The sequence below is a fragment of the Lissotriton vulgaris genome, chromosome 2_1 (genome assembly GCF_964263255.1).
Source record: "Lissotriton vulgaris chromosome 2_1, aLisVul1.2, whole genome shotgun sequence".
Classification (NCBI taxonomy): Eukaryota; Metazoa; Chordata; class Amphibia; order Caudata; family Salamandridae; genus Lissotriton; species Lissotriton vulgaris.
The window spans coordinates 586421482-586444721 of record NC_141687.1 but is presented as its reverse complement, the minus strand read 5'-3'; the positions used below and the strand labels follow the sequence as shown (position 1 = coordinate 586444721).

The window sequence follows — 23240 nt, the reverse complement described above, 5'->3', positions numbered from 1 at the left end:
GCTCAACACCCGCTCCGTCCACAGACACGCCATCGAACTCTGGAACCTCCTAGACGCCACAGCCCCTGACGTTGCCTTCCTCACGGAGACCTGGATGAACGCCTCTTCAGCTCCCGACATCGCCATCGCTATCCCAGAGGGCTACAAGATCGTCCGGAGGGACCGCAACGCCAACCAGATGGGAGGAGGCATCGCCATCATCCACAAGAACACCATCCGTCTCACGACCAGCACCGACAACACCCTGACCAGCGCCGAACACCTGCATTTCCAGATCCACACCAACCCAAACACCACCCTCAGAGGCACCCTGATCTACCGACCCCCGGGACCACGCACACAATTCAGCGAGGACATCGCCGACTTCGTCAGCCCGCTTGCCCTCCCCTCCGCTGACTACATCCTCCTGGGAGACCTCAACTTCCACCTGGAGAACAACAACGACCACAACACCAGCACCCTGCTCGACAACCTCGCCAACCTGGGACTCAAGCAACTGGTGTCCACCCCCACCCACCTTGCCGGACACACACTCGACGCCGTCTTCTCATCCAGCACAGACATCGACTTCAGCCACGCCACAGAGCTTCAATGGACGGACCACAGCTGCGTCCACTTCACCTTCAAGAGAACGACGACCCACCATCACCAGCAACAGGCCGCCCGCAGAGGCTGGAACAAGATCACAGCAGACCAGCTCGCCACCTCCCTGAGCCAGCACCCTCCTGCCAGCTCAGCGAACCCCAGCCAGGCCGCCGACAACCTCACGAAGTGGATCAGCAACTGCGCGGACGAACTCGCCCCACTGAGGACCCCGCCCAGCAGACCCGGCAGCAAGAAGGCCCCATGGTTCAACGACGAACTCAAGAGCTCCAAGAAGAACTGCCGAGCCCTCGAGAAAGTCTGGAAAAGGGAACCGACACCGGACAACAGGACCTCCCTCAAGCTTGCCACCCGGAAGCACCAACAGCTGATCCGCGCCGCCAAGAAAACAGCATTCAAGGACCGGTTGGACAACAACGCACACAACTGCAAGGAACTCTTCAACATCGTGAAAGAGCTTTCCAACCCCAGTGCAGGAAACAACGACATCACCCCATCGCAAGACCTCTGCAACTCCCTCGCTTCATACTTCCACAACAAGATCACAGACATACACAGCAGCTTCGACAACCAACCAACGCACTCCATGACCAAACAACCACCCCTCACCACCACCCTCCACGCCTGGACCCCGATCAGCACCGAAGACACCATCCGCACGATGAACTCCATCCACTCCGGATCACCGACCGACCCCTGCCCTCACCACGTCTTCAACAAGGCCGACGCTGTCATCGCACCCCACCTGCGAGACATCATCAACACATCCTTCAACACCGCCACCTTCCCGGAGAGCTGGAAGCACGCCGAACTCAGCGCTCTACTCAAGAAACCAACAGCGGACCCCACCGACCTCAAGAATTACCGCCCCATCTCGCTTCTCCCGTTTCCAGCCAAAGTCATCGAGAAGACCGTCAACAAGCAGATGGCCGCCTTCCTCGAGACGAACGGATCCCTCGACCCCTCACAGTCCGGCTTCCGAGCCAATCACAGCACCGAGACCGCCCTCATCGCCGCCACCGATGACATCCGGGCCCTGATGGACAATGGAGAAACAGCGGCCCTCATCCTCCTAGACCTCTCCGCGGCATTCGACACGGTCTGCCACCGCACCCTAGTACGGCGCCTCAGCAACGTCGGAATCCAGGACAAGGCGCTGGAATGGATCATCTCCTTCCTCGACGGAAGAACACAGAGAGTCCGCCTACCACCATACAAGTCAGAGGCCTCCGAAGTCATCTGCGGCGTCCCCCAAGGATCTTCTCTGAGCCCCACCCTCTTCAACGTCTACATGAGCCCCCTCGCGGCCATCGTACGCAAACACAACCTCAGCATAATCTCCTACGCCGACGACACCCAGCTGATCCTCTCCCTGACCAACGACCCCGCCGCCGCCAGAGCCAACCTACACGAAGGGATGAAAGAGGTAGCCGAGTGGATGACGACCAGCCACCTGAAGCTGAACTCGGACAAGACGGAGGTCCTCATCCTGGGCTCCTCACCCTCCGCCTGGGACGACTCCTGGTGGCCTCCCGCCCTGGGCACCGCACCCAAACCGACAGACCATGCACGCAACCTGGGCTTCATCCTGGACTCCTCCCTCTCCATGTCCAGGCAAGTCAACGCCGTCTCCTCGTCGTGCTTCAACATCCTACGCATGCTACGGAAGATCTTCTGGTGGATCCCCACAGAGACCAGGAAGACCGTCACCCAGGCCCTCGTCACCAGCCGACTGGACTACGGCAACGCCCTCTACGCCGGCACCACCGCCAAGCTCCAGAAGAGACTCCAGCGGATCCAAAACGCCTCAGCCAGACTCATCCTCGACATCCCACGAACCAGCCACATCTCCGGACATCTGAGAGACCTCCACTGGCTCCCCGTCAGCAAGAGAGTCACCTTCCGCCTCCTCACCCACGCACACAAAGCCCTACACGACCAAGGCCCGAGCTACCTCAACAGCCGAGTCAACTTCTACGCTCCCAAACGCCACCTCCGATCAGCCAACCATGCCCTCGCCGCCGTCCCCCGCATCCGAAGAGCGACTACAGGAGGAAGGTCCTTCTCCTACCTGGCCGCCAAGACCTGGAACTCCCTCCCGACCGACCTGCGCCTGACCCAAGACCACCTCTCCTTCAGGAAGAAGCTGAAGACCTGGCTGTTCGAGCAGTAGCGGCACCCCCCCCCCCCCCCCCCCCCCAGCGCCTTGAGACCCTACGGGTATGTAGCGCGCTCTATAAATGTCACTGATTGATTGATTGATTGATTCAGCACGGACTGGAACACCCACCTGACACATCTGGACAAAGTGTTCGAAACCCTGCACAAAGCGGGATTAACCATCAACGCCAAGAAAACGCGGTTGGCATTCCAGAGGGTCAAATATCTGGGGTACGTACTGGGACATGGGTTGATCGAACCCCAAATTGAGAAGATCCGAGCCATCTCCGAAACACCTTTTCCCAGAACCAAGAAGGAGATGCGTGCGTTTCTAGGTCTGATCGGTTATTACCGACGCTTCATCCCGCAGTTCGCACAACTTGCATCCCCCTTAACGGATACCCTCCAATCCCAGGTTAAGCCGGCGGTTCTATCGACCCCCTCGAGGGACATGCTGGGGGCCTTTGATGCCCTAAAAAAACAGATTACTTCCTCGCCAATACTGACGTCTCCTGACTTCACCCGGCCCTTTGCTCTACATACCGACGCCTCGGACTACGGCATAGGGGCGGTCCTATCCCAACCAGGAGAGGATGGAGTGGACCATCCTGTGGTTTATGTGAGCCGCAAACTGTTCCCAAGAGAATTGAAGTACCCAACTGTGGAAAAAGAGTGCTTGGCGATTCGGTGGGCTGTGGGGAAGTTGGCTTATTACCTTGAGGGGCGTCCCTTCACACTGTACACGGACCATGCCCCCCTCTTGTGGATGGCCCGGAACAAATCAAACAATCCACGGGTGTTGCGGTGGTTTTTATCATTGCAACCTTTTGCCTTTCGGGTTTGCCACAAGAAAGGGGTGGACAACACTGGGGCGGACTACCTATCCCGTAATCCCCTTCCCGAACGGAAGAGTCCAGGGGGGGAGGTGTGTAGCGAGGTGGGGGAGCCCCTGGCCCAGGTATGCGATGAGGGACTCGTAACTTGTGACCCCCCCCTCTTTTCTCACCAGGAAACAGACGCACCTACGTGGCACAGAGTGGAAGAGCCCTTCGGTGGAGACGAAGCGGAATGGGAACAAGGTCCCTTTAACTGGCCAGGTATGACTGATGAAGAGGAGGAGCCTTGGGCGGACTTAAAAGGCTCACAGCCACAGGACCAGGTGTGTCTATACACCGGAGGAGCGGTCAGAGTGGATTGGAGAGGCGGAGAGGCGTGGAGCAGCGGTGGAAGAAGGAGCGGTAAAACGGAGGCAACGACGGAGCGAGAGGAAGTAGGAGGAGGCGGAGAAGAGGAGCTGAGATCGACGGAGTCGACAGTCCCTGGACGAGGACCAGCGTCAGCCAAGGACAGAGAAGGAGAGCCCTCGAGCGGAGTGCACGAGAAGCAAACAGCGTCCGGACCAGAGGATTCACCAGCAGGGATCGACATCCGGAGAGAGCCGACAACGGACGGATCGAGACGCCGGTGGTTCCCCGGACGACAAGCAAGATCATCGGAGCCAGGAGGCCAACGACAACACGCTTCGCCCAGCCACTCCCCCGGAGGGGCGTGGCTAACAGAGGTGCGTAACAAAGTTGCGGGGTGGGTGTGGAGTAAACACTGAGAAAACCCCGATATCCTTAATAAGTTCCCCTGAGCACTTCCCTCACCGTCACCTTTCTTAAAGTGCACAGTGTGTTCCTCCACCCCCTTCCCTGATAACGAGTGGCATCAAAACACCTGTCCTGATACTTTCCTCTGTCTTTGCTTCTCTCCTTCGGTGGAGTCTGGGACACAACGGAGACCGACAGAAGAGAACGAAGAGGGACCCAGCTTCGGCGGGAAGAAGGAGTGAAGGGAAAGAGCCGGCGTGAAAGAAGTCGATCACCTCGCCGTACTACCACCCGTCTTACGTGCACAGACAGACTGTATCAGTCAATAAAACCATCTTTGAAACCTACACGGACTCGTCTCCTTCCTATTCCCGTCCAGCCGCTTACAAGTTAAGATTGTTTTCCATAGGGAATCCGCAACATTCTATTGGGAATAACTTTGGCGCCGGTTGAGGAATCTGCCTGAAATTTTCCTCAAATTTGCCTCGCTGCACTGTGTGTGTGTGTGTGTGTGTGTGTGTGTGTCTATATATATATATATATATATATATATATATATATATATACACACACACACACACACACACACACACACACACACACACACACTGCAGCCTCCCATAGACATGCTGAGCAATGTCGCAAGGAATTCTGATGTACATAAACATATTCCAATAAAGCAGGGAGAAAGAAAGTCTCTGAAAACTGCTTTAATATACAGCAGAAAACAATCCTGCAAGGAATAATGAAAAAAACATTGCCAGCACATAGGCTGCATTATAGAAACATTAGTGTAGAAAGCTGAAAAGCTAACCCACATAAACATGCAGATAAACTGGCACCGTGCATTTAAGGCAGATATCCGCAGACCATTTTACAAAGAGATGTATGTATCATGTTCACTTGCCCGGGGAAGCGGGTGGGTTGCTTTTGACTGATCAGGATACCCCTGGAAGAGAACTAGGATTACAGGTAAGTAACTTATCCTTCTCTTCCAGGGGATCCTCATCAATAGTCATAAGCATAGCAAGCCCATCCCCTCATCCTGTGGGCAAGTAAAAAGAGTACCATCAAGATACATAACAGCCATTAGGCCTACACAGACTCCAATAGGTTAGCACTGAAACAGATTCCTCAAGGCCTGGCCCACTGTATATCTGCTCTGGAGTCTGAATCCAGACAGTAATGTCTGGTAAACGTATGTACCGACTTCCAAGTTGCAGCCTTGCAAATCTCGGCCATCAGTACATTGTGCAGAAATGCAACGTAGCAGCCTTGCGCCTAGTAGAGTGAGCTTTAGGGGAGGCAAACAGTGGCTTGTTTGCTACTTGGTAGGCCAACTTTATGCAAGATATTATCCATCTTGAAATGGATTTTTTAGAAGCTGGGAAGCCTGTTCTAACACAGCCATTGTTTACAAACAATTCATCTGATTTTCTAATGGATTTCGTTGCATCCAAATAGAATTTGAGAGCCCACTTGAGGTCTAGCGAATGAAGAGACCTTTCCATTGGTGTGGTGGGATAGGGAAAGAAAGAGGTTAGAGAAATCGTCTGATTAACATGGAACTCCGACACAACCTTGGGTTGGAAGGAAGGGTGAGTTAGCAAAACCACCCTATTATGGTGGTAAACCGTATAGGGTTCTTTAGAACAGAGTGCTTGTATTTCACTCATTCAGCGTGCTGATGTAATTGCTACTATAAAGGCTACTTTCCAAGAAAGGTGTTGTAATGTAGCCTTATGAATGGGTTCAAAAGGAGGTCCCATCAATTTAGACAAGACTAGATTCAACTCCCTAGGAGGAGAAGGAGGTCGAACAGGGGGATAAACCTTTTTCAAGCCCTGCAGGAAGTACTTGACCACCTGAGCCGAAAGAAAGAAGGCTGGTTAGGTGATTTACGATATGCTGTGATAGCATCCAAATGCACTTTAATGGAAAAATATTTTAAACCAAATTTGGCTAAGTTGAGCAAATAAGGCAAGATTACCTCCTCTTGCCCGTTAATTGGACTCCAACCATTACGGAAACACCACAAGTAAAACCTTTTCCACGTAAGAGTATGAGGTTCTTGTGGAAGCTCTCTCTGACTTCCTTAATATGGCCATGCAGTCCTGAGGGAGGTTCAAATGCCTGTACTGCAGGACTTCAAGAGCCATGCTGTTAAGCTGAGCGAGGGAAGGTTGGGGTGCAGAATCTTCGCTCCCATTTTGGTGAGAAGGTCCGGCCTGCACGGAAGTCTCAGATGCAGGCAAACCGAGAGTTGCAACAAGTCCCGATACCACCAATGACGAGGACAGTCTGGTGCTATGAGTATCCTCTTCATTCTGGATCGCAGAAGTTTGGCCACCACCTTCGGAATGAGAGGGAGGGGTGGAAAGGCGTATGCAAACGTCCCTGACCAATCAATCAAAAGAGCTTTCCCCCTTGTTCCTGGTCGGTAAAACCTGGATTTGAAGGCATGGCATTTTCTGTTTTGACCGTCTGCAAAGAGGTCGATGAAAGGATGACCCCATTGATGAAAGATGCCTGCCACCACTTTGTCGTTGAGCACCCAGTCTTCTTGCTCTTAGAAGTGACGACAGAGCGTCTGCTCGCACGCTCTGCTCTCCCGGCAGATAGACTGCCGTGATCGATAGGTTCCTGGCTAGCAGCCAGTGCCAGATCGCCTGGGATTCGAGCGAGAGCATGTTCTACCTTGTTTGTTCAAGTAATACATGGTGGCTGTATTGTCAGTTTGTACTAAGATCGATTCGGACTGAATTGACGGCTGAAAAGCCTTGAGGGCTAAATGAACCGCCAGCAGCTCCAGCATATTGACATGATACGTCTGTTCTCTGTTGGTCCACCTGCCTTGAGTTTTTAGATGACCCATGTGCGCTCCCAGCCCTGAAGTGGCGCATCCGTGATCAGGGATTGTTCCGGCAGAGGTTGGTGAAAAGGGACTCCCACTAGAAGGTTCTGTGGTTGCAACCACCAGAGAATGGACTTCTTTGGTGCAGGAGAGAGGATAATTCGGTTGCCCCACTGACCCGAGGATTGATCCCATTTGTCCTTGAGATCTTGCTGTAACGGTCTCAGCCTCAATCTGGCGTTGGGTATGCAAAAAATGCACACGGCCATCGACCCCAGCAGAGAAGCCACCTGCCTTACTGATGGCTGATGAGCCTGAAGGATGATGTTGCCTTTGTCTTTCATTGATGAAAATCTCTCCTCCGAAGGAAACACTTTTCCGATGTCGGAGTTGAGGTTGGTGCCCTGATAGTGGAGTAATTGAGTCGGTTGACGGATCGACTTGTCCAGGTTCACATGCAGGCCTAAGCGCTGAAGGAGATCTAGGTAAAGGCGAAGTTGCTCCTGCACCATTTGAGGAGATGATCCCTTCAACGGCCAGTCGTCCAGGTATGGCTATACGAACAGGCCTTGGCAATGTAATGTTGCCACTACTACTGCCATGCATTTGGTGAATACCCTCGGAGCTGATTTTAGGCCGAAGGGTAAGACTTTGTTCCCACCATGAATCGCAAGAACTTGCTATGTCATGTGATTGGAATATGAAAGTACGTATCTTGGAGATCCACCTAACACATCCAATCCCCTTTCTTTAGATGTGGGAATATTTGGTGGAACGCCAACATTCAAAACTTTTTTCTTTTTAATGGACTTGTTCAGAGAACGTAGATCCAGAATCGGTCTGAACTTATTCGAGTGATCTTTTTTCTGAACAAGGAAGTATCGCGAGTACACTCCCTTTCCTCTCTGTGCAGGAGGGAGCTCTTCTATTGCTCACTTTGAGAAGGGTCGACACTTCCTGACGCAGGAGGTCTATATGTAGATAACAAGATTTCACCGGAGTAATGTCTCTTGGGGTTGCGCAAAAACGTAGCGTGTACCCATTTTTTAGTATATTTAGCACCTACTGATCTTTGGTTATGTTGCGCCACTCTTGAATGTAACTTGAGATACTTCCTCCCACTGGAGTATGCAACAGTGCTAGAGGAAGCAGAAACTCATTGCTTCCCTGGAGTTTTTGTTGCAGAGGAGGACTGCTGTTGATGTCCTCTTCCTCTCGAGGAACGGCGGACTTGGTACTGGGATTTGCTCTTTTTGTTTTGGGACCATTGAGGTGTTTGAACCCTGTGTTGGTAGTTTTTCCAATCATAGGGCCTGTATCTCTTCCTAAATTCCTTTTTCTTCTCTAGGCCCACAGCCTTGAAGGTGTCCAACTCGTCCTTCATCCTCGCCATTCCTTCGCCTCTGTGTGCACTAAACAGTGAAGTGCCAGAAAAAGGGAGATTCAGGATGCGCTGCTGCAGCTCCGGTTTCAACGCTGTGAGGTGCAGCCAGGAAGATCGTCGTGCACATATACCATGTGCATAAGAGTGAGCTGCCAGGGATGCATCACCTGCTGCAGTGCTGATTACCTGGTTTGCCACCAGAGCAACATACTGAAGGATTTACGAGAAGTCCTGTTGATCCTCCTTTGGGAGCTTGTCCTTGAAGCGCTCTAGTGAGTCCCATAGTGACCGGTCATAACGACCAAGCAGAGCCGCAGCATTGGACACTTATAGAGAAGACGCTGCAGAGCCACAAGCCTTCCGTCCCCAAGAATCTTGTGCTCTACTCTCTTTATCCAGAGGAGCAGAGGAGCAGAGGAAGAAGATGCAATTGCATGCGTCTTTTTAGCTGCTGCAATAATGACAGAGTCCGGAGGTGGGTACGAGCTAAGAAAAAGAGGATCCGATGCAGCTAGCTAATGATAGCAGGGACCAAAGGGAGAAATGGCCTAGCCGCAGAGTCTAAAAAATTATGGACGTGGTTGTCTGAAGAGCTGACATGGTGATGCCCAGCTTCTGAGCTCCTTTAGTGATAACACCATAAAAAGTGTTCATATCATCAATAGGTGACACTCTGGAGGGAGGACTATGTATCAGGATAGGTGAGTAATCCCTTTTGGATGAATGTGTCGAAGAGGAAGAGGAAGACCTCTTGCGATGTCCCAGAGATGACCTGCGTTCAGGGACTCTGCCTCTATGTTCTCTGGCCCGAGTGGCGGGTGATCTGTCCACTTCCTGCACAAGACGCTGCAATTGTGATCTGTGCAGCAGACTGGAGTAGTCCGTAAACCGTTGAGCATGACCTTCGGGCCCGGTCTGCCAATGATGGAGAGGTTGTAGCCATCTGGGAGAAAGATGGATTGGAGGAGATCGCTGTCTCCTTGGAGAACCTCTTGACGGTGATTTTGTAGGCTCCTGCGAGTGAACAGAAGCACTGCGTGATAACGCAACCGCTGCGGCTTCCAGAGCGTGATCGCCATCTTGATGAACCATGTGCTGTCGATGGGGAGTGTCTCGAAGTCGACCTGCTCTGTGTCACCATCACTGGTGAGCTCCCAGAGCCTGATCGTCTCCTCGACGTCGATCTCTGTGTGCTTCGAATGTCTGGAGCCCATAGACCTCCCCTTCGACGTTGAGCGTGCAGGAGACCTCAACAATGAGTGGGTAGAAGGAGAAATCCTTAGACGTCGATCTTTAACTCAACGCTGACCGTCTTCTAGAGGTCAGTGGAGTCGAGAGCGGGACACTTCTCGTTGTCGACGAAGACTGCTGTCTCGACGTCGAAGGACGTTTGGTACATTTCACTTTTGGTCTATTCGTTGAATACCTCGCCGTAGGAGAGGATCGTGCCTTCGACGTCGAACGCCGCCTGGACGACTATGGAGGCAATGAGTGTCTAGCCTCCGGTGACGAGGCGTGTCTTGACGTTGACCGTCGCCTGGTTGACGTCGACTGAGATCTTTGCTTCGACGCCCATCGCTGTTGACCCTGCGACGGCGGAGCCTGTCGCAAAGTCGTTGTTTGCTTCGGCGCCGATCGCTGGTGATCCTGCGACGGCAGAGCCTGTCTCGATGTCGAACACTGCATCAACGGAGATCTGCCTCTCAACGCTGGGCAAGCCCGCACCAACAGAAAGCGACTCCTCGATGCCGATCATCACCGGTTTGACGTCGATGGAGTCGACGTACCTGCATTCTTCGACGACAATCTATGTTCTCTTGGCGGCGAGCCCGCCGTCGATGGTCTTCTCGTCGATGTTTTCGTTGCAGATGAAGGGATTTGAGGCGCCGATAGATAGCATACTGGAATCTTACTTCTAGATGGAGTGTAGGTTCTCTCTTTCCACTTCTTCATGGGAGACCTGCCTCTAGAAGGTGATTTTCTCATCTCAGCCAGCCCATAGTGGCAAATCCTCTCCCTGTCCTTCAGAGTTCTCTTGGACAGCAGCTGGCAATGCTGGCAGGTTTTATGATTATGATCAAAAGGAAGGCATAGAATACAGACGGAATGGGAGTCTGTTTTAGCCTTCTTTTTGCCACAGGAAGGGCAAGGGTAAAAAACAAAGGACATTTCTGACTATAAAACAATGCTCAACTCTCTAAAAAAAACAGCAGAGAAATACTCCAACACCATAAAGACGTCGAAGTAAAAAGGGTTTTGACACAAAAATAGAAGTATTTTCCGACAGAAATCAGAAAAAGGTAGAGCTGAAGTAACCAGGGTCCTGACAGAAGGAGCTGGAAAGAACGACTGGCCTAACTTTCACCCCTGAGGCATGATGGGAAGCAAGGGGTCAAGGCTGCCTTAAAGATACGGTGCCAGTTTATGTGGGTTAGCTTTTCAGCGTTCTACACTAATGTTTCTATAATGCAGCCTATGTGCTGGCAATGTTTTTTTCATTATTCCTTGCAGGATTGTGTTTTCTGCTGTATATTAAAACAGTTATCAAATACTTTCTTTCTCCCTGCTTTATTGGAATGTGTTTATGTAATGAGAATTCCTTGCAACACTGGTCAGCATGTCTATGGGAGGCTGCAGTGTGTGTGTGTGTGTGTGTGTGTATATATATATATATATATATATATATATATATATATATATATATATATATATATATATATATATATATATATATACACATATCTACACACACACACACACACATACATACATATACATACATACATATATATATACACATATATATATATATATATGCAAACTTTTAAAGTATTTGTACAGTAATATACAAAAATTTCCAATCAGCACGATGAAATTTACATCTGGCATTATTTTGTGATACGTGGTTTTAAATGTGTTTAGTGTAACTATAATTCACAATGTGAAACATGTACTGTGGCTTTAAATTGTTTAACCCAGGCTGTAGGCTGAACAATGTGATGCACGTGTGGTAGGTGTGGCCCATAGGTGGGGTCAGAACCGCAAATATAAAAGAAATCTCCAAACAAGAATGTGGTGTGTGAACAAGAGTACGCTAGTACTCGAAACGTTACATTTTTGAAAGGCACGTGAATAAATACAACTTGCCTGGATAACGTGGGGTCTGCCTCTTCTTTCGCCGCTTGTGTGTGGAGGTTTGAAGATTACATGATATATATATATACATACATGGTTTTCATGTATATGTGAAGTGTTTCCCGGGGTCCTGCGCGTACGCGGGAATATTCATGTGCTTATGAATATTGATGAGGATCCCCTGGAAGAGAATGCCCCTAATGCACCCGTGGCAGGAGGCAGCCCCAGAAGAAGCGTGTTGAAACATACTGAAAAGAGTTAGTACAAGGAAGAAACTTCTAGAAGAGGAGAATGAGGTACACACGCAAGGCTCAAGCAGGGCGAGACCTGTGGCGTGTAGGAGGCAGTGCCAGAAGGCACAACAATGAAAACCGTCCAACGGTAGGATAATGACTTCAGTAGACGGGGAGAGCCCAAAGGGACCTCCCCGCCTGCCTGAGGCAGAGCAGAGCTACACAATAGCATACAGGTACCCCCACCTGGAGTATATCACGCCCCAAAGAAAAAACAGGGGAACACCTCTTAGGGTAAACCACAGTCAGAGGACAGAACACAAACAACCTGTGAAACACTGATACAGTAGGCTTACTGCCAGCCCAAAAACGCACAGTCCAACTGGTGGACACTAAATGAAAGAGTTACCACCCCAGGATAGGACGAGCTGAGACTGGCCAAGTACAGGCCTATGGGGGAGGGCGAAAGCCCGCAAGGAGGCGCTGAACTGCCGAATCAGCGTGGGTATCAAACAAAAGGACTCCATCATAGGGCAGGTCAACAAGGCGCTACCAAATAGTCTCCGGGAAGACACCATCCCGCAACCAAGCATGGCGTCGCAGTGCAACCGAACCAGCCACAGCTCGTCCTAAGAGCGGTTAGTAAATTCTGTCAGATCACAGCCATCACAGATAAGATGGAGGAGGTCAACACGAGCACCCTCAGAGGTGCAAGATAGAAGGGACTAGGCCGAGTCGCAAAGGGCAGTAGTGGCCCGAGCCAAGACACACTGTGTTGAGTGAGCGAAGAGCCGCGCTAGTAAGAGGCAAAAATATTACAACCCCTGACTCCAGCGATCTTGACTCATGAGAGTGAGGAAGCAGCAGCTGAGGCAAGGAAGGAAAGGCAGCTTGCAGAACAAACCCCTGAATGTCTGGATGAACAAATAAGCAAACTGGATCGTTTGGAGCAGAGTGGTGCATGATAGAACGAGCCACCGGATCATCCGAAGCCCGCCGAGCCCATGTTCCCAGAAGGGTATCATAAAGAGAGGCTTTGAAGGGCAATAGCGGCTCTACATTACCTTAACCGTGGTGGTAGACATCTAACAGGGGGTCAACAGGTAGGGGAACTGAAGGGGCAGCATACTCAAAATGCGAGCAGCCAAGGAAACAACCCTTATAAATGTCACACCAGACTCGGTAGCCCTCCGAGGAGGGGACAGTAACTCATCCGTGGGAGAGGGCAGTAAGCAGAGCCTCCCACCCTAAGGGGGTTGTCCAATGAACGTAGGACGAGCCCAATGTCCAAAAGAAGGAAGCCCCATGGATGAATTAGGGTCCCGACGGAGAGTCCGCCGGAGCCACAAATTTCAAGGGGGGACGGTTCCGGCGTCAAAGGATGTTGGGGCAATGCCAAACTCCCACCGGAAGCCTCCGTGAGGCCTCGTCCGGCTCCGACTCAACCTCAACCATGACAGGCTCCGGTTCCGAAAAAAGGACCGGAGCCGGGGAGTTATCATACAGTGCCAAACCGGGGCCAACTCAGGTTCACCCAAAACAGGCGAAGTAAGAAATGGAGCCGGGAAGGAAAGCCTACAGAGCCAAACCGGCGGCGGCTAGGCCTCCGAAAAGGCAGCGCCTGTCTCAGAGGTGGACTCGGAGCCAAGCTGCGAGTACCACCAACCACCTGCGACGCCACAGGGACCCCCCACTGGACTATGCGGTGTGTTAGGGGTGCTATGGGCCAAAGAGGTGGACCAAGCCGCGCCGTGATGACGCTATACCTCCATGATTCCTAGGGTCAAGGGGCTCAGTCGGCCCCGGGGGCGAACCCACCGGCGAGTCCACCGAAGACCCCGCACGCATTGGAGGGTCCGAGGACGCCCCAGGGAGAGGAGGGGACACATGGAGGCCTGCAGGGCCGCGGCACAGGCCGCCATCTGGCTCTGAGTCGCCCCGGTGCCATGAAAAGTTCAATAGGGGAGGGACGACTCCCGGGGGCGCACGTCCGGAGTAATCCGGGAACTAGTGCCCACGACAACATAAGGAAGGGAGGTCGAGGACCTCGGCGACAGGCGCTAAGACTTACCAGGAAGAGACGAGTGACGCACAAGGGAACCAGATGGCGAACGACACCGCAAACTGAACCCACTGCCACGGGGACCTGCCGCCAAAGAGGAGGCCGGGGGCATGACGACTGAGACCGGTACAGGCGAGCCGAAAGTAGCTATATCTGGCACTCCTGCCGGGACTTCGGCTTGAGCTGTTGGCAGGCGTTGCAATCCATCGAGTTGTGGTGTTTGCCCAGACACCACATGCAGATAAGGTGTGGGTCTGTCACGGACATTAGCTGCGAATAGGAGGCACAAGTTTAATGCTCAAAGGCATCGCACACTGTTCCACATGCGAAAGCATCAAAGGAGCCTGAAAATAGGCCAGAGAAACCGCTTACTTCGGATCCGCGTTACACGCGCTCCAGGAGGGACTTATATGACCTCGTTAATGTCACGTCCGTGGACGACGTAAGGGCGGTGTTATGTGGCTCCGTCCCACGGCATGCAGAGGTGCTGCTGCAAGAAAAAATTCCGGATCCAGTCTGACGCCAGGGGATAATTCTAAGTTAAGGAATCTGCGGCTAGATTTCTCTATCAGATATGTTTTTACTGCAAATTCTCTGAGCACAGTTTAAGACTGTGTTCTCATCTATTTTACAATTTTATGGATTAAAGTAAAAAGTTATGTGGCGCAAACACAGGCTTTTTCAAATACTCATTCAGAAATTGCTGCTTGGGGGTTGGGCTTCTTCAGAGCCAATCAAGATGTTCCCACAACTGACAACTTTATCAAGATTATGCAAAAGAGGACCATTGCACAACTTGTGAGCAGTTGCTCACAGTATTTGCCCATTTAGTCTTCAATATACTTTTGCCTGTACTGCTATTCTTCATATACGACTGATATTACAATCACATGACGACTTTAAGAGAAATGTGAAGGAAAAAAAACATGTAACTAAGCCCATAGGTAATGGTCTTCACAAACCAGTATTACATGACAGGTCCTCAGTGGCTCATTGATTGATTCTGTACCTGGGTGCTGGCACTGGGCCTCAAAGCTGTGGTTCCTCCACTGGCGTCTTGCACCTCAATCCGACTGGAAAGGACTCCAAAACACTGAGACACCTCTTGGTAGCAGATCTTTCTGAAAGGGACATATGAGAGATGACACAAAAGGGAATACATGTATTTATCCAGCAGTTTCATAAAGCAGGTATCAGACCCAGAGGTTTATCAGTGTTGTGCAGGTTAATCTGTAAAGGCGGAGACATGGTAGTGTAGGCATTACCAGTATTCTTAATAAAGCAATGGTTACACTTTTACATCTCATTTTCTAGTCTCTAAGTTTTAGGAGGGCAATATAAAGGTGAGGGTGAGAGAACATTTGGGCACCATCTCAGGATACTTACAGGCTAAGTTATGTATAAACTGAGAGAATAGCATGATGGTGAATAGAGGTAAGGGTTTGTTGAGAGAGACAGAAGGACGTTTAAGACTGATCCAACAAGGGAGAGTAAACACTAATAAAGGTCTCTACTGATATTCACTTAAAGGAATCCGAGCAAACAGCGGCAGCTGTTTGAAAGAAAGTGAACATATCAAACATATCACTATGCCTAGCCTCCCCAATAACTTGAAACTCCGTACAGGCTTACTGCCTATCCCCCGCTTAACCTGCCTCCAATATACCAAAGTGTACTCTGATCAGTGCTGCATCACAGAAACCTATTAGAGTAGCAGTCAGTATTATTAGGAACAACACAACAAATTCAGTTGATTTCCAGATACCACACCTGCAGTCTTTCCAGCACTTCTCTTTTTTTCTTACCGTGGTGACTCATAGAGCGGAACTGTGCGTATGTGCAGTTTCTGAATCTCATCAATGGTGCCGATCGTAAGAGTGCTGTTATTGGCCAATGCTAAACTGTGAAAAAAGAAAAACACCAGTCAGCAACTGACTCTCTCTCAGAGCTTAAAAACAAACTAGCATGAAACAAGCCCACCTAAAAGTCACTGACAACAGATGAACAAAAGCTTCTTGAGTTGGATTGTGGCATGCTGGGCTATTGCTATTACACAGTTTTTGAAGTACCAGCAATCAAAGACTGACGTGCTAATATAGTTTGGTGCACACTCAAAAAATGTAATTATGAGGATTACGGTTGCCCTAAAAACAAGTTTCTGAATTATCTCAAGGATTTAACCACAGATCCCCTTTTGGTCCAATCATAAAACTGCCATCTGTATTGTAGGAATTGCGATACTAAGTAGTTGTTTAGCACTGTATTTTGCTGCTTGGTAGGATTTACGCATTTATATTTGCCAGTGATCTACATGATGCAGTTTTTCTGCATTACCTGTAAGTTGGGCATGAGTCTGCGTTCTTTTTATTCTACGTAATGAAGAAAAAAAACAATAGAAATTTTCTTTTTAAACCACTGCCTCATAGGAAAAGTGAAAAGCTTGCCCTAGCTCGTACCTTCCAAAATGTCAACTTTGCATGCATGTTTTTTACCACTATTGCCACCACTGCTTATTCTGCTAATGAATGTGCACTGTTCTAATCTGAATCAATGACATCTGCCCTTCTCCCCTTGTCTGCCCTTTTTGTGGCAATTGTGGTGTTTGCCAATGTGTTGCTTTTGAAATAAAATGTATGCACGGACACCTTTAATTTGCATGTTTCAGGAAATGTGTAATAATACCTTTTCGTCATACTGCTGCAGCTTCGCAACTGCATGTTTTATCTGTACGCTCACAGCTGCATATTCTAAACCGGTGTACTTCTTTTCCATTTAAGGTTGCTCTATTCATTGAGTATTCAACCTGACGTGCTCCTGCCCTGCCCTTCACTAAACATTTGGTGAAAATCCAATTTCTAGCTTCCCTAAATCTTAGCCTTGGTGCCACTTACTGAGAATATTTCCTTGACAGACTACACTTGTCATCTTGAGGTTTCCAGTCTGCCTTTGCAGTTTATTGCCTGTGGGGTCTGGTTTATGATAAAATGTTTCTCAAATTTCCACTAAAGAAGCCCAAACACACAAGTATGTGCACTGCCAGAAGGATTTTTTTTTATTAAAGTCTGTAGAGGTTGTCTGGTTCAATGTCACTGTTGCCCTTTCATAATGCAACATTGTTCCCAAAATAACCATTTGTTCCCATAAATACCCACTCCACTTTTAATAGCAAGAAAAAGTAAACCAGTCACTTTATCTTTCATAGTAGCTATATAGCTTGGACTACTCCAAAGTCAGTGTATTATTCAGCTTTCTAATGGTTGGGTCTTCAAAAACATAGCAAAAAATTTTCTTGTTTTGGGCATAGATCACAGGTGAGGTCAGTGACGTGTGACTTCTACCCTGAAGTCCACAAATCCTCATTACGTGACCACGATTTACTTCCGCCATTTTTACCCACTGCAAGTAACGTACTAGAATTGACCCGGATGAAACTTCTTTGTAATTAAAATGTATAGTTATTATTCCCTTTAAATTGTACATTGCTCCAATCCCCCAGGGAGGGTGGTGGTGTAGTGGTGCTACATGTGAAATGAGTACAGTCCAAGATGGGAAGCTATTGTTGAAAGTAAGTAACTAGTTTTGTTTGCTGCATGATCGTTTTCTAGATCCTCATGCTGTACATCGACAGCACTACTAAATGTGAAGTTTGAGCAATTGCAAATAAATGACTTGGCACACTTTGACCCACTGCTGCCTCCCAGCATGACTGATAATCAACAATCATGTTTAGTAAAACTATGTGTAGATGATCATGGACTACCGAGCACAAGTCCCTTAAATACAGACTTCTTATCGGACCAATCAGAAACGACCCAACATCAGCACGCAAACGTGCACATGTGACGGGAAGTCCCTGCACGGTTGACGGCACTTACTTATCCATGGTACGCCAATACCAGAGCATCTCCGGGATCTTGTGTCTCGGCCGAAATAGGTAACTGACACAGGCGGTTGACCTTGACGAAATAAGTGTCACCGGGCGAATTTCGCTCCATTTTGTCATCTTTCTTCCTGCTGTCTGTTCTATAATCTTTGACTGACTCCACTTCCTCAATCCCTAGGGTGTAACTACAGGCAATGCCCCCTGCCAGGATTCATATCATTCCGCTAATACGTGAATATTGTAAGAAATTCTCGCAATTTTGTTTTTTTTTTAAATACAAAAAAAAATCATTCATGGATCCTCTTCCTGAGTTACCAATTTCAATAGGTTTTGATGAGGTATATAGTGATCACGCATAATGTTTGAAGGAGGATACGGACCATTGGTTTGGAGTTCCATCCTCAGGATGAATGCAATTGGAACTAACCTTGCATACTCAAACAATTTTTGATTTGACCAAACATTTTTTAAATTTAAAATTTACATTAACATTGAATGAAATATATGCATGTGTATGGTCTTTGATTTATCGGCAAAAAGGAACACCGATGAAAAATGAAAGCATTTTAACTGAAGAAATGCAGATAGATACTATCACGGCATATGTTTGATGGTTGATATAACACTGAATGGGTGTAAAGGAATAGATACTGCATCTGACTGAGTTAACTTTGTTTTCCCCCAATGATTGTACCGATTTTCTTTTGCAGATACAGCGTACTAAGTAAAAAAACAAGCATTTACAATGCAATGGTCTCGGCATTCTTAAAGTTAGAGCTATTGGCATTGCTCATGGCATTTTTATTTATGTTTAAAAAAAATGGCATTGGCAAGACAGCAAGCACGAGGGGGGCAAGACCGCAAGCACGAGGGGGGCAAGACCGCAAGCACGAGGGGGGGCAAGAACGCAAGCACGAGGGGGGGCAAGAACGCAAGCACGAGGGGGGGCAAGAACGCAAGCACGAGGGGGGGCAAGAACGCAAGCACGAGGGGGGGCAAGAACGCAAGCACGAGGGGGGGCAAGAACGCAAGCACGAGGGGGGGCAAGAACGCAAGCACGAGGGGGGGCAAGAACGCAAGCACGAGGGGGGGCAAGACCGCAAGCACGAGGGGGGGCAAGACCGCAAGCACGAGGGGGGGCCAGACCGCAAGCACGAGGGGGGCAAGACCGCAAGCACGAGGGGGGCAAGACCGCAAGCACGAGGGGCAAGACAGCAAGCACGAGGGGCAAGACAGCAAGCACGAGGGGGGCAAGACAGCAAGCACGAGGGGGCAAGACAGGGCAAGACAGCAAGCACGAGGGGGCAGGACTGTAAGCACAAGCAACGAGGGGGGGCAGGAGAGCAAGTCCAACCAGCGGGCGGGGGGGCAGGAGAGCAAGCACAAGCAACGAGGGGGCAGGGGAGCAAACATAAGCAACACGGGTGCAGGAGAGCAAGCACAAGCAACGAGGGGGCAGGACAGCAAGCACAAGCAACGAGGGGGCAGGACAGCAAGCACAAGCAACGAGGGGGCAGGACAGCAAGCACAAGCAACGAGGGGGCAGGAGAGCAAGCACAAGCAAGGAGGGGGCAGGAGAGCAAGCAGAAGCAAGGAGGGGGCAGGACAGCAAGCACAAGCAACGAAGGGGCAGGAGAGCTAGAACAAGCAACAAGGGGGGCAGGACAGCAAGCACGAGCAACGAGGGGGGCAGGACAGCAAGCACGAGCAACGAGGGGGGCAGGACAGCAAGCACAAGCAACGAGGGGGGAGGGGGGCAGGACAGCAAGCACAAGCAACGAGGGGGGACAGGACAGCAAGCACGAGCAACGAGGGGGGCAGGACAGCAAGCACAAGCAACGAGGGGGGCAGGACAGCAAGCACCAGCAACAAGTGGGGGCAGGACAGCAAGCACAAGCAACGGGGTAGGACAGCAAGCACAAGCAACGAGGGGGCAGGACAACAAGCACAAGCAACGAGGGGGCAGGACAGCAAGCACAAGCAACGAGGGGGCAGGACAGCAAGCACAAGCAACGAGGGGGGAGGACAGCAAGCAGGAGCAATGAGGGGGGGCAGGACAGCAAGCACGAGCAACTAGGGGGGCAGGACAGCAAGAACGAGCAACGAGGGGGGGCAGGACAGCAAGCACGAGCAACGAGGGGGGGCAGGACAGCAAGCACAAGCAACGAGGGGGCAGGACAGCAAGCACAAGCAACGAGGGGGCAGGAGAGCAAGCACAAGCAACGAGGGGGCAGGAGAGCAAGCACAAGCAACGAGGGGGCAGGAGAGCAAGCACAAGCAACGGGGGCAGGGGAGAAAGCACAAGCAACGAGGGGCAGGGGAGAAAGCACAAGCAACGAGAGGGGCAGGGGAGCAAGCACAAGCAACGAGGGGGCAGGGGAGCAAGCACAAGCAACGAGGGGGGCAGGGGAGCAAGCACAAGCAACGAGGGGGCAGACAGCAAGCACCAGCAACGAGGGGGGGCAGGACAGCAAGCACGAGCAACGAGGGGGGCAGGACAGCAAGCACAAGCAACGGGGGGCAGGGGAGCAAGCACAAGCAATGAGGGGGCAGGACAGCAAGCACAAGCAACGAGGGGGGGCAGGACAGCACGCACGAGCAACGAGGGGGCAGGACAGCAAGTACAAGCAACAAGTGGGGGCAGGACAGCAAGCACAAGCAACCGGGGGGCAGGACAGCAAGCACAAGCAACCGGGGGGCAGGACAGCAAGCACAAGCAACGAGGGGGGCAGGACAGCAAGCACAAGCAACGAGGGGGCCGGACAACAAGCACAAGCAACAAGGGGGCAGGACAGCAAGCACAAGCAACGAGGGGGGAGGACAGCAAGCATGAGCAACTAGGGGGGGCAGGACAGCAAGCAGGAGCAACGAGGGGGGGCAGGACAGCAAGCAGGAGCAACGAGGGGGGCAGGACAGCAAGCATGAGCAACGAGGGTGGGCAGGACAGCAAGCACGAGCAAAGAGGGGGGGCAGGACAGCAAGCACGAGCAAAGAGGGGGGGCAGGACAGCAAGCAGGAGCAACGAGGGGGGGCAGGACAGCAAGCAGGAGCAACGAGGGGGGGCAGGACAGCAAGCACTTACCGGAGGACTCAGCAGCTTCTTGACTTCTGGAGGCGGCGGTCGGGCAGAAATGGCATCCGAAAAGTGCCGACATTTTCACATTCGGGGGCGTGGTTTTTGCTGTTGAGTGACGGATGACGTCATGGCGAGAAAACTGCAAAAAACACGCCCCCGAATCCAAATAAGACGGGGCTTGAACGGAGTGACGCCCCTCTCCTCCAATGGCTGGCCTCCGTTTAGGAAGTCAGCCAATGGAGAAGAGGGGCGGGTTCAAGCCCCCATACTAAAAAACATTACATCTCGGAGCGGATCTGCGCAAGCTCAGCCTTCGGTCCGAGACCTAAAAAATGTGGGGTTATGGTTCACCCGCCATTAAGAAGTACACCTTAGCATGTGTACGCGCACCACCAGAGGGATGTTTTTTTCCACAACCCTCTATCTTTCTGATCCAGAAGAAAGCCTTGCAATGTACTAACAATGGCTGAAACATTTAGACCAACCCACAGATTTATGAGCTCAATTTAATCACAAGCATCCACCCTTATTCTTTTTATCCTTGTTCCAGGACCTCCGTAATAAAGAAATCTCTCCAGGCTTGGAGGGGGCTCCTTGAGACAATTTAAAGAAAATTCACTTATCACTATTCTGCACCACAAACACCTATTCTACTGTAATCAGGCGTTGAAGCACATCTGGGATGTATTAAGCGTCGTAGGTGTGAACCCGATGATGAAGCATGCCACCAAGTAGGTTGGTGGGTAAGGTTCTTCTAAAAAGAAAATATTTGTTTCTAAAAAAGTTTTCGTATTATGAGTACTTTTTGGATGTGGTAGATTTAGTAAGGAGCTGTTCTTTTTTGTTCAAAACATTACAAAAAAAAACCTCAACATATTATTGGCGAATTTCAATAAAAGTGAGGAAAAAGGTTTACTTAAAGGTAGTCCAGAATGGACTTCAAATGAGGCTGAACTCCCTTCGGAAGCATAGCTGAGTGAACTAATGCTGATGCCAGCTGAGTCTCAGTGCAGTGCTTTTGTATAATTTTAAAGAAAATTACTTTTCTAAGAATCAGCCTCAAGACGTGCACACTCAAAGGCAGAAATGCACCACACGCTCCATCATCAAGTTAGCAAGACCCATCACTAGTTGAAAATATGTTAAAACATTTGTGTATCTAAGAAAGGCTCCATCGCCTATAGAAAACGACGCAGAGCTGTGGCCCCCTTTTTTTTGCTTGGAATAATGATGAAAGTAGCCCAACCAACAGTAAAAGGACGCAATAATGACGTAGCTGCCAATTTGAGGAGTTGGGAAGGATTGTATTGAAGGGAATGGGGTGTATGTAACTGAAATGAGGGGGCAATGCTAAAAAATAGTTAGACACACCAATACGGAAATGTTTTATTTACAAAACGGTCATAGGCAGACCTTGCTATCAACTTGCGTGCCTATTAGAAGACTGTTGATAGGCACACCTTATTATCATCAACCTACATTTGGATGGACAACTTGCAGGAGATTTATTATTTCTCAATATGCAAAATATTACAGTAAAACAGAATTTGGGGAACATATATACCTACATTTGAGACATGCAGAATGTAGCACAACCTCCATTTTTCTTGCCCACTCCAGGAGATCAATTGTTGCAGTGGAGAAAAGGTTTTGGGAAATATGCTAGTGTGTAGTAGAGTATTTATCTGCTCTCCAACAAGAAGAAATTAGAATTTAAAAGGTTGCATTTAAAGAGTGAATTTGTGTTATCTACCTAGTGTTAATATTATATTAAAAAGGTATAATTTTGGGTTGAGGTCTCAAGGATGTGAAGAGACGGTTGAGGACTTCGCAAAATGCCTAAGGAAGTCAGCATCTACAGGCTATGCCGGAAATTCAACAGAAGAATGAAAGATCAAGTTGTTAGACTGATTTCTGCATGGAGGGTGGTGATGAAAATAGAGCTTAGAAAAAAAAGAGAACAGCCTTGCAAAAGAGAAAAAAAGAAAGGCATCTGCAACTCCCAGGTAAGAGGATGGGCGCATTTATGTGACTACAGCACTAGACGCAACGAAGAGATGCTTACATGGTAAGTAACGTATTATGTTTCTTGCATGTGTAGCTATAGCCTGATGGTGGCCTGTTTCAGCATTAGGAGGTCTGGCCAGTTGGGCAGTTTCCTGTGGGGGACTACAGGCAAGTCAAGAAGGATTGTGAACTATGGCATGTCCGGTCCACATGGAGGACACTAGAATGAGGGTGATGGATGCTTGCTGGGG

At 49.9% G+C, this 23240-nt stretch overlaps 1 protein-coding gene across 1 annotated transcript in view; it reads right to left on the bottom strand.

Moving 5' to 3' along the window:
• The window catches only part of DDB1 (damage specific DNA binding protein 1), a 1134380-nt gene that overhangs the window by 496785 nt on the left and 614355 nt on the right, over nt 1-23240 (bottom strand). The window contains exons 17-18 of the mRNA XM_086955618.1: nt 15829-15924; nt 15033-15144 (exon numbers count right to left, since the gene is read on the bottom strand). Coding sequence (XP_086811744.1) covers nt 15033-15144; nt 15829-15924 — 208 coding nt within the window. The remainder of the gene's footprint in view (nt 1-15032; nt 15145-15828; nt 15925-23240) is intronic.